This window comes from Indicator indicator, chromosome 1 (genome assembly GCF_027791375.1).
Source record: "Indicator indicator isolate 239-I01 chromosome 1, UM_Iind_1.1, whole genome shotgun sequence".
NCBI lineage: Eukaryota > Metazoa > Chordata > Aves > Piciformes > Indicatoridae > Indicator > Indicator indicator.
This window is the reverse complement of record NC_072010.1, coordinates 30,609,309-30,621,741: the sequence shown is the minus strand read 5'-3', so window position 1 is coordinate 30,621,741 and position 12,433 is coordinate 30,609,309. Positions and strand designations below refer to the sequence as shown.

Sequence of the window (12,433 nt, the reverse complement as noted above, 5' to 3'; positions counted from 1 at the left end):
GAATGCCTTTTGGGTTTGTTTTTTTTTTTTTGTTTTGTTTTGTTCCTCCCCTCCCTCTTTCAATATTTTTATGGTAGAACAGCTTTCAGTATGGGAATGGCTAAATCATGGTGTGTATGTGTAGCTGTATGAGAGCCTTATAGTGCTCTGTTAATGCATTTTCTGGAAAATTTGAAAACTTGTTCTGGCTAAGTCATCTTGTACTAGCAGCCCTGTGCTACAGATTTCAACCCACAGTAGATGTACATCTGCCTTAGACGGGCAAACAAGTAAAAGTGGTCAGTTGGTTGGGATGAGGATAGCTTTGGAGAATGCTTCTGAGTAGTAAGCTGTAGCAGCAGGTCTTTAAGTTAACCAAATGTCATCTCTACAACTTGGTACCAAAGTCGTCATCATTTATCACTGCTTGACTCATGAATTTCTTACTCTTTGAACTGTATTTGGTATCTCTTCACGAATTATATGCTATAATAAGTAGTCATCTCTGTTTATGAGCAGACAGTATATCTGTTAGAAGTTTAGAGAATTTCATTAGCCACATGATACCAAGGCAAAACTTAAAAAAAAAACCTGTTAACATTATTCACTGTCAGGCTGTGTATTTTTAAAATTGTACCTACTTATTTTCATGAGGCCACTCTAAGTACTGGCTAAGAAAGGCAGTTCTGTTTCAGAAATACCGTAAAAGATTATTCTCAGTCTAATCTTTGTCTATGCTTGATACTAAGCATCATTTTCAAATGCAAAATGGGATTAACTTGTAGGAATTCTGAATGTGCCATTCACCTGTAATGATTTCTTTCCATCTGTCTTTCTGTTTTGTGAAGAAATACAAATTTCTTGATATTTGTTACTTATTTCAAAAACTAAGTCTGGCTGGAATGGAATTAAGATTATAGTTTATTGTTTATTTCTTTCATATTGGGTTGTGGGATTTGTTGCTGGGGTTTTTTTGGTTGGTTGGTTTTATTAGCAAAATACAATTTCAAAAGCAGCTTATTAGACTTGCAGTAGGTATTCCCAGCATGGAAAAAAGGTAATCTTCAGCTTTTCTGATCTTAATTCTTACCTCCAGTTTTCACATAGCACTAACACACAAAATACCATAAAGTATATTACATATGATTTGTTAACGTAATTGAAAGGAACGCTCAACGGAATCCTGTTACACTGTTACTTAGCAGAGTTGAAGTGGATCACTGCTTTCATGGGCCTCTTCCCTGTGTGGCTTTTCTTGTTACCAGATTTCATGTAACTTTACAGTGTGTGTTAGTGAGGGGTTTTTGTAGAATGGTTATGAGGATTATAATTTTGTGTGCAGGCATTACCTCTCTTTTTTTCCCCCCAGATTTTAGTCCTGGTAAAGCTATTAAAGGGCCACTGGTTATCAAAACGAAGTGGCTTTAATTCTGGGTTTGATACAATTTAAAGAAATGTCAGATTGTGCAATAAGATATTTCATTAATTTGTGTCTCACTTGGACATTTCCTAGTAACTAGTTGTTTCTAAAATAAGTGTCTCATTCGTTGTAATAGTAGAAAAAGTGGGTTGCTGGTTAAAAATAGAGAAAAGAAAGGGTGTCCTTCTTTGTAGATTTCAGGGTTTTAGTACTTTGATATAAACAAGAACACTGTATATTCAGGTTTTAAGGCAACCACTTCCTCTTTCTTCTATTTTTTTTTCCAAATTTAGACAAAATCTAGGTGTACAATCCAAGTTAAAGCATTCGTGTTTGTTACCTCCAGGATTGTGATGTAACTTCTTCTAAGATTCAGCCACTAGAGGGGGTCTAAACCACCCTCTGTGCAATTAAGGCTTACACTGGCCGGCAAAACACAGCTTCAAGTCTACATCGTTGCTGGAATGTTGCGGAAATGTACTTTCTAGAGTGCCTGATTTTTTTTATTTTATTTTTTTTTAAACTTTTAAGTAAGGCTATTTTTAAGCATAGCTATTCAGAAAAATTTATATAGTTTAACCATTTGAGTAACTTTTCTTTGCAGGTGATCTTGTGAATTAGTGTACCATCAATGATGGCAGAACACCCACCATTACTGGATACCACTTCGATTATAAGTAGTGAAGTCCCTCTTCTAACTTCCCCTATTGTTAGTGGGGATGGAGCACAGCAGGTAAGGAAACTTCAGTATCCTTTTTTTTTTTTTTCTTCTTCCAGCAGTGTCGTTGACATTGTAAAAGGTAGTAATCCTTCATCTGAAATATTTTTGTGTTGCTTTGGTCATGCATGTGTTTTAGAGATTAAGGTGAAGGTAGAGATGGTGCAGAGAAGAGATCTGTAAGAAGTATGAAGCAGAAAACCTGTCTTGTGAAAGAGCATCTTCATAGCTGCCAAATTGTCTAGTCATGCTTGAGTCTTAATTTGTAACTAATTATTTACATTACCACATGACCTTGTTAAAGGTAAAGCTTACTACCTCAGGCACAGCATGTGCTAACAACTCTGTGGCTTCCAGGCTGACACTTGCTTGCAAATGAGTATCTTGAATGGCAGGACTTGCTTATGTATATTAGTGTCTGTCTGGATGTTTCTTCGTTTTATTTTATCTTTTTAGATAAAACTAGTCAATCTGATAGAAAAAAATAAGGATTATGATTTGAGAAAACTTGAGAAGGATCAGCTCCAATAAGGAGGAAGTATTGGCAAAAATGTATGAAATTCTCCATATCTAGGATGAATATTTTGGCCCCCAGACAAGTATAGTTCTAGAGCAGTTTGCAGCGGGAGAAAAGGAGCAGAAAAATGAGTAGTTTGAAGTATCTGAATAGATTGAGAGATCACTGTCTGTGATAACAAGAGACTGAACTTGATGACCTAGGGAAGCGCCATATAATTTGCCCTTCCCACATTTGATCTTTGTACAGAAGACATATTTGTCACAAAGAGGAATTAATTTGTAGAGTAATTACACAAATGAGAATGAAGAATGGATTGCAACAGTTCATGAGATAAGGTTTGGGCTGCAGTGGGATCTCCACAATGTAGGGAGAGCTTAAATACAGAAAAAAGAGTTGATAAATCTTTTTTAAATAAATGTATGGGCAGAATGTTTCAGAAAATATCCAAACTTGCTTTCTCTTCCAATTCTTCTTTCAAATACTGACGTCTGTAACATGCAAGAGGGGAGCTGTTATTGTGTCCTTTTATGTTATACCTTGAGAAGTTTGATTTTAAAGCTTTTCAAAGAATAAAGGATGCCTATGCATAGTTAAACATACTGCCAGTGTTTCTTTTTTTTTCCCCAATTTTGAATATTCTTTCTTTTCACTCTTGTTGTGTAAGAATTTTTATAGATGTATTACAGAACCGTTGAGGTTAGAAGGGACCTCTGGAGATGGAGTCCAGCTTTCCCCAGCTCAAATCAGGGTCAGCTAGAGCACATCATCCAGGACCATGTCCAGTTGGCTTTTGTGTACCTCCAAAGATAAGGGACTGCAGCCTCTCTGGCAGTCTGTTTCCCCAATACCTTCACAGAAAAAAACCCAAAAAACAACAACACAACAACCCCCCCCCCCCCCAACTTGTTTTAGTGGAGTTTCTTTCAGTTTGTGCCCATAGCTTTTGTTATCTCACTGAGCACCACTAAGTAGCGTCTGGCCTTAGTGTTGGTCATTTCCCTACCTTCAAGGTCTCCTTTGGTATATCTCATCTCCAGGCTGAAGAGTTCAGGCTCTCTCAACCTCTTCTCATAAAATCAGGTGCTCCAGTCTGTCCATAATCTTTGTGGCCATTCGCTGGACTCTTTCCTAGTACATTCTTTTTTTGTGCTGGGAGCCTGTGTCTGGAGCCCAAACTCCAGATGTCTCACCAGTGCTGAGTAGGTGAAAGGATCACACCTCCCTTGACTTCCTGGCAGTGTTCTTCCTGATGCAACCCAGAATGCTGTTGGCTTTTTTTTTTGACTTGAAGATGCCTTGCTGACTCACATTCAATTTGTTGCCTGCCATTTTTTTTTTCTGGAAAGCTACTTTCTGGCCAGTCAGCCCTCAGTGTGTATTGGTGCATGGGATTATTCTTCCTCGGGTACAGAACTTTGCATTTCCCTGTGTTGAACTTCATGAGATTCCTACTGGCCCATTTAATTTGCTTGTTAAGATCCCTTTGGATGGCATTGCAGCCATTTAATGAATAAAACACTTTCCAATTTTGTATCACTTGCAAATTTGTTGATGGTGTGTTCTGTACCATCATCCAGGTCTTTAAAGAAGATAACATTAGAAGTGAACATCTGCCTCAGTATCAACCACTGAGGTAGATGACTAGTGAATGGCCTCCTGCTGGACTTTCAGTTGCTGATCATAATACAATTGAGACTTGTAATTCAGCCAGGTTTCAGTCTACTGCAGTGTCTATATTCAGTCTTTATTTTATCAGTTTCTATGTGAGGACATAGAACCATAGAGTATTTTGGGTTGGAAGGGACCTTTCAAGGTCATTTAGTCCAAGCCCCTGCAGTCAGCAGGGACATCTACAACTAGAGCAGATTGCTCACAGACCCTTCCAGCCTGACCTGGAATGTTTCCAGGGATGGGGCATCTCCCACCTCATGCCTTGTCCTGTCACAGCAGGCCCTTATGCAAGACAGTGTCAAAAGCCTTGCTAAATTCATGATAAAGTCTATGTATTGCTCTCCTCTAATTCACCAAGTTAGCAATTTCATTTTAGAAAGCCATCCAGATTTGTCAGATATGATTTCCTCTTTGTGAATCCATACTGACTGCTCCTAATCACCTTTTTTATCTTTAATGTGTTTGGAAATGGCTTCTGGGAAGATTTGTGCACTCATCTTCTCAGAGCTGAAGATGATGTTGATTGGTCTGTAGCTTCTTGGATCCTCTTCCTTGCCTTTTTTTTTTTTTTTTTTGAAGGTTGCAGTGACATTTGCTTTCTTCCAGTCCTTGGGAACCTCTTCTAATCACTATGACCTTTCAAAGATAGTTGACACTGAGCTGCTTGTTCTGCCTTCCCCAAAACTATGACTATCAAGCTGTACTGTCAAGCTTACTGTGTAATGGTGCAAAATGTTGAGTCAGAGATGAGCTTAAATGTTCTTTTGGGGATTCTTACTCATTAAAGTGTTGTCTCTTCTGCTGGCAAACAAGACTGAAACTGGAAAACAAGCAACACAGTTCTTCAAAGAAACAAATTTGTGAGGGTTTTTCACTAATATTTGTAAGGGAAAACACATCATATATGATATTGATTTTTATTTTCATAATTTTTTTTAAATTAAAGCAGCTCATTAAGGCTGCAGTCTGAAATGGAACTGGTAGTGCTAGTGTTTACTTTAACAGATCTGGAAGAATGTTCCGAAAGGATTGGGCAGGTTCTCAGTTATCAATAAAAAAGTCACTTACTTTGTTTCATGGTAACTAGCAGTTATACTACAGCATTATCTACTGTTCTGTCTTCCACAATGTCTAATGGAAGTTGTAACTTTCATTTTCTGTCCTGCCTTTGCATCTGATACATGGCTCATGAAGAATCTGCAAAAGCATTTGTTCAGTGGTAGGAAACTTTACTGGAAATCCTTTTTGCATCTGGTCGTTTAAAAGCCTCCACTAAGAAAATACTTACTGGATTATCCATATTTCAGATATATAATTGCAGGTACTGCTTATTCTCTCAAGGTTGGCCACAGAAACCTCAGGCAGGTTATTATTTATAAGGGTCTTATAAAACAAACGTAAACACATGATTTTTATGGTGAAAGGGGTATATCCCTTCAAATGAGATGTGATGAATTCAAGTACAAAATACTGTAATTCTGAACCTTTATTTTATTTCTTTTCCAAAAAAAAGATGAAAAAGTCTCCTATTTGGTACCCTATTTGCTTAGCTAAAGCACACAGATTCAGTAGGGGCTACTTCATTCAGATAAAAACCCCTGTTTCTTCAGTTTCTTTTGTAGCAGCCTTGCAGTATTGGATTCCATAATCTCTAACACAATCTGCAGTGTTGACAGAACTAAATTATGTTCCTGCAATCAAAATTCAGAGTGGTTTTGTATGTGTAAATAAATGTCTGTGGTGTTCTTCTTTCTTTGTACTGTGTAGGTTGGACTGTAGCTATTCTTATATTAACTTTAGTGAGTCCTGGCTGAAAAGACATTGAAAACCTATTAGAAAATTATTTAAATATATTTTGTTTATATGTTAGTACTTCCTATGTTAGACCAGTTAAGCGTATCCAAAACATGTTTTTGTTCAACTGTAAAACATCAATTTCCCCCTCCTTGCATCTTACCAGGATTAACTATTCTAATTATTGTGAGTTATGTCATATATACTGAATAACTGAGTTACTAAATGAATACAGAGCATTCAGCTCTGGAATGGTTCATATCTTCAAGGTAATCTATTTCAAATACTTGAAGGTCTGATAGCAGTTTAAATGTGAAATAACAGTACAAATATTTTAATGTGTTAAGATAAAAGGTTATATCCTTCAACTAGTGGAAGTCTCTGATCAGGTTAAAGCTGTAAGTTTCCACCCATGTTTTAAAATGGTCCAGAAAATTAGAGGACTCTGTTCAGGCAGAAAAAAACAGGGGCCTTCAACTGTGTGGGTGCTACTCAGTGCTGCTTTGAGTGACTGCCTCGTTCTGTGTCCCACAAAACAAGAGACTACTGTTAGTTACAGAGGACAAAAACAGTGAAAAAGAAAAGCAACAACCAAGCCTATTAGCTCCTCTTTCTCTGTTAAGCACCAAAGTACTGCTTTTGCACCCTCTCATCACTGTGCTCCACATGAGTTGTGTCTTACACTTCTGATGTCCTGGTGAGTAAGGTAGTGGATGAAGTACGGAGATGATCCGAGGAGTTGATAGAAACCAAGTAACAGTGAGCAAATGTGGTATGAGAACCCAAGTGCTTGAGGGTTTTTCATACAAGGATAGCTACTGCAGTGAGGCTTTATAATTATTGCTGAGGCTGGACAGGAAGGATGTGCTTGATTTGCTGGAAGCAGGCAAATACATCATTGAGAGGAAAATGAGGAGGCAAGAGTTCAAACTACTTTCTTTAACATGCTTTATTTTCCTGAGATTGGACTGATGTTAAATTGTTTTGGAAAGTTTCTACAGCACCCAGTGCTGTTCCAAAACAGAACAGTAAACTGCTGACACAAGATTGCCGCAACCCTGTAGTTCTGGAGCCTCTCCACAGCTTTCCACTAAAGCTAACAGTTGCAAAGTGAGGCATCCCTATGTAACCTTGGTGTCCTTTATTACCTAAAAGATAGCACTCTCTAAGTAGCCAAATACTTGTTAACCATTTCCTTTTCTCTGGGGAATGGGGCATGCAGTGTTTGACTGTCAGTCAACTTTATTTCTCAGCAAGGCCTAGTGATAAATTAGTACTTCTAGACTGGAAGCTGATTGCTTGTTCTCCAAACTTTATTCAGAAGTTTAGATGCTTAATAGGTTTTTCAGAAGCCCCACAGTGCGTGCATATATGTAGTATGTGTCTCCATGTATGCATTTATGTAATAAGGGGTGTGGTTTTGTGTGTCTATATATACAGACACACTGAGTGTCAGTTTTAAGTGCAGATTCTTAGAACTGAATGAGATATTTAGCATCAAATCTGCAAATTAGTATTTCTAAAACAAATTAATTCTTTAAATATTTAAACCACTGATCTTAAGTTATTATTAATGCATTATCATAGGAGGAAGTCTTCAGTCAGCAGAGTAATGGATAGCTATAAAAAGAAATTAAATAATTCTGAGAATCCCTGGTTTTGGTTTTCAGATTCTTTGCATGTGTGGAGTTGCAGCAGAAATACAATGGTGAAGATGTAAACTAGGTTAATAAATGATTTTCCTCCGGTTTAGTTCTGAAGCTTCTGTTTCTGAAAAGCATATGGTACATTATCAAGTTCCAGCCTGCTTTGTTTTTGTCTTGCTGCTGAAAATTGAGCCTAGAACTGCTTATGATCTTTTTATCTGCGAGAAAAAAAATCCATGTTAAAAATTGTTTAACAACCTATACCGTTAAAACTGTTCTCATTGCTTTCCATGTTTTGCTGTTTTCCTTTCTGTAATGTGTATTTTCATTTCATAGGGTATTGAGTATATGCATGACTGCTGGTGGGTTTTTTTGGGTTTTTTTGAGATTTTTTTTTTTATTATTTGTACTTCCCCCTTGGCTCTATTGACTTAGCAGATACATCTAACTTTTATTTTTTGAAGTTTTTAATTGACAATTATTCTTCCATCCTTCAGTGAATTCATAGCACTGAAGCAGACCAGAACTGTGTTCACGGAGCCACTGGAACTCTTCTGCATGTAATGCTGCAGTGCCAGCTTATGGAAGCTGATTTTCAAGCTATATAGTTTTTCTAGAAGAGATTAGTACTTATGTGTAGCAACCATCACTGAAGAATGCATAATCAAATTTGTGTTGGACATTCTACAAAAAAAAAATCTTCCATGTACAAAAAATCGTAAAAGCTTTTAACTGGTTGATGGCTATGACTTTTAAAAATACTGCCACAAAAAAGAAAAAGCTGTGGGGATGTGAATTTTGATGCTTCAAGGTTATTTGATCCTTTCTGTATCTGAGTTAATTTTTGGTCAGGAAGAGTAAAGGTTTGTATTAGCTAAGTGTAATTTTTTTTTTTTTTTTTTACATCTTAGACATCAGAATTTTCTCATTGTAATTAAATCCTTGATTGCAGATGCATTGAAAACTGGTTTTAAATTTCCTAGAAACCATCATACTCAGCAAGATTAATCGACGTGAAGATTCAAAATTCTTTGGTGTATAGTTATGAATACTGTGCTGCTTTTGGTTAGCACAAATCAACATCAGATTTATTGCACAGTTTATCCTAGCATCCAAATATATTTTATTTTAATCTTTGCTCTGTGAAAATAAATATAAAAACAAGAGTCAAGGCTGTGTAGTTCATAGCCTTTCCTACTCCTATGCAATATGAAAATTAATGGAGTTTAAAAGTGTAGTCATAAAACTTCTCTGAGCAATCTTTTTATGTTGTGTGGTATGAATCCTAGATTAATTTTGGTGTCTGATACAGTAGATTCTTCCCAAGGTACTTGAGTCAAGATTTCCTCTGTTGAACAAATCTCTTCAGAAACTGACATTTGCGAGAATTGGATGACATGTGAAAATCAGATTTAAGATCAATTAGTCATAGTCAATGGAGAGAAATAAGGACATCTGGAAGATGATCTCTTTCATGTTTGAAGAAGGTGACTAAGAATCTATACTGTGGTTTTGTTTTTTGTTTGTTTGTTACAATTTATTACGAGGTAAGAAGGGATCAGTTGCCTGGAGCTATAAGCTTTGAGGTAGCCCAGTTCCTCTGCAGCCTGCTGCAAATGGACCCAGTTCCTGAACCTGCATGCCTCTCTGTCAGTGAGGTTTGGAAGGGTACAGTTATGTCCAGTGTCCTGAATTCAGGCATGTTCATAGGTCCCATTATCTTCCCCTTTCTGTGTTGTGGGATACAATACTCAATAAGCCAGGACCTGCATGTCAGAGCCCAAGACCTACAAATTCATCCTTACTGTTTACATACATGAGCTTTTAACTTCTTATATCACCAAACAAGAATCTTGTCAGAAGCAAAATTGGGAAATGTAAAATTCCCTTCTAGTTCATATACTTTCTAAAACAATGATGCTTATGTTTTTTTTTTAATCTTCTAAACTCTTCAGAAACTGAACGTGCAAATTCTGTTTCACCTTGCTTATTTTCCTTTTCTTAATTGTTACTGCTGCATTGCAAGAAGGAGATTGGTTTTAAAGGATATTTATTACAATTTCTGATTTGAGTTGTTCAGCAGGGCTCTTTAAAAGAGGACATGGTGGTACCTTTATCTTCCACCAGCACTTCAGCCCTTGAAGCAACTACATAAATTGCAGGATATTGCACAGCCTGAGTGAGCTTAGCTGCTGCATGCTTGGTAGAGATCTCCACCAGTCACCTATTTGCTCATGGCACTTGTTGATTGTAGGGAGAGAAGTAAAGCATCTCTCTTGCTTGACAGGTCCTTTTTTTTTTTTTATACTTAGAAGGATAAAGGAAATTAGGACAAGGGTGAAAGGACTCTGCCTCAGCCTGCAGAGAAGGAATAAATTGTAGCTTTATGACCTTCGTGAAATAATGTAGTCAGCTGGTAGGCCGAAGGTGGATCATGACTGCTTTGTAATGTTGGACATTGTGTCTTGGTAAATGCCCAACTAGCTGCAAACATTTTCAGACCTATCCAGGTATTACTGACAAAAAAATTATTTTTAGTAAAATCCCATAGACTTTTGTCATTATTGGGAAATCTGTTAACTGTCCACCTCACTTTGTTCATATTGGATAGCTTTCATAATGTTTGTAAGATTCCTTGTTTTATTTATCATCAGGTATCATATGGAGAGATTATCCTAGACAAACACTTAATGGCACAACTGTTCAGCTTGTTTCAAATTAGAGCTAACCAGCAAACTAATTCTTCCCCTCTTTTCAGCAATGAGACCTTCACAACAGATTCAGAGAGCCTGGAACCAGGCAGTCCTCAGATGTACCTTGTTTTTGCATGGGGGAACACCAAATATTGCCTATTTGACATACAGCACTTTGTGGCAACTGCTAGTACAGCCCAAATTCAAAGTGCAGGAATTGCAAAGTACGTACAGTTGAAGTACAGCTGAAAAATGTATTCAATTTTGATGCTTAATTGAAATAATTGCAAGAGCGTTTTGATTCCACAAGTGTTATAGAGAAGACAGAATAATTACAGGAAGAAGAGATTTGTTTTATTTACTTACTTTAAATACAATATCTAAGATTCATGAATCAGATCCAAGTGCCTGGCTTTCTTTGAACAATACCACACGTATTGCTTTACAGCACTTCTAGATTTATTTATTAATTATATTTTTTTTTATTCTCTGTACATTTAGTAGCATCTTAAGCAACTGATAGTTTGAGTTTCTTACTTTTAATTTTCCATTTAAACAATCTTTGATAAATTTCTTAGTTTTCCAAAATTAAGTTGGCTACTTTCTGCATTTCAGTGCATCTAGATAGAACTTGAATGAAAGCTTATTCTCTGATTTTGTTTCACTGTCACAAATACACAGACTGATCAGGGAAAGTGTCTGCTGAAGGGACTAGCCCCTGCTAAGTATTAGTCGAGAGCTTGCTTACTACCAACTTGCTGTGCATCATGAGCTCTGGATTTCATCCAGTTTTGCTTAGCATTATAAAGCTGAAGCCCTGTGGACTTCAAACAATAATTATGAAATGAGAGTAATGTGAGGAAAGTCTTCCAGTTTTTATTTATAGAGCTTGATGTGTCTAACCACTGGCCAGGACCAGTCAGATGTCTTAGAAAGTTCCAGAGTTCAGTGATGGCCCCTAAAACTCCTTCCTTCTAATTCCCAGTAAATAAGGATTAGCTTAAAACATTGAAGCACAAATATTTGTATGTTGTATTATCCATCTTTTAAAAAACACTTCTGTTCCCCTTATGTTTATACTTTTACTGAATTAAAGATACAATAGTGGGATTATTTTAAGTAGCAAATTTTCTATGCACGATCTGCTAACCACAGATTGTGTCAGTGCTAATGGAACAGATTGGATTTGCTGTAAATGAAACTGAAAAAACTCTCCTTAGCCCAGCTGCAAGAATGAAGAATGCAGAAACAAGTAGATCAAAATTGTAGGTATTTTTTGATAATAAACAATGAGACAGTCACATTATGGTACACTGATGCCGTTAAACTTGGCCACTAACAAGTCTTGAACATTTATATGTGACATTAGATGCAGATTTTAATGTTTGTTTTTCACTGGTTCTTCTCAGAAAACAAGGATTTTATAAGATAAGGCTACAAACCATCTTTCCCACCCCCAGTGATCAGCTTTTCGCTGATCACCTTTCACATGAAGTGGGGGGAAACATGAATACAGGAAGAATCTTAAAAAGCATTTTCATAAATAAAACAAATTTATTTGTTAGATTAAAATAAATCACCAATTCTCACATCTTTCCAACATGCCTTTCTACAAAAAATGATGAAAGTTTACTGAAATTGTAAATTTTCAATGTCAGTGCCATTGACCAGCCTAGGCATCTTTGCAGCCTCCCTGTTTCCAGTTGCTTCTAGGGATATTCTGTCATCTTACTGCATTCAGTGGGGCTGACAGTGTCTTGTAGCAGTGGTTAGAGATGAAATATTTGCTGATATTGACTGTCAGCCGCCTTTTAGAAAAATGATGCAGAGTTACTTGTTCCTTCCTCTGAAAATACATAATCCTTAGGAGCATGTCACTGAAAAATAGCTGCTTCTGCTCTCTGTCTTCAGGACATTCTACTACTATGTGTGTAGAATGAAGTAGTTTGGATTGTGTTTGTTTTCTTAAAGTCCCAAACATGTAAATTGTTA

General features: G+C 36.8%; 1 protein-coding gene across 1 annotated transcript in view; it reads left to right on the top strand.

The window, feature by feature from the left end:
* Positions 1-2,030: 2,030 nt before the first annotated feature.
* FNDC3A (fibronectin type III domain containing 3A) overlaps positions 2,031-12,433 on the top strand; it is a 107,955-nt gene continuing 97,552 nt past the window's right edge. Inside the window, exon 1 of the mRNA XM_054383360.1 lies at positions 2,031-2,132. Within this exon, the coding sequence (XP_054239335.1) occupies positions 2,031-2,132 (102 nt within the window). The remainder of the gene's footprint in view (positions 2,133-12,433) is intronic.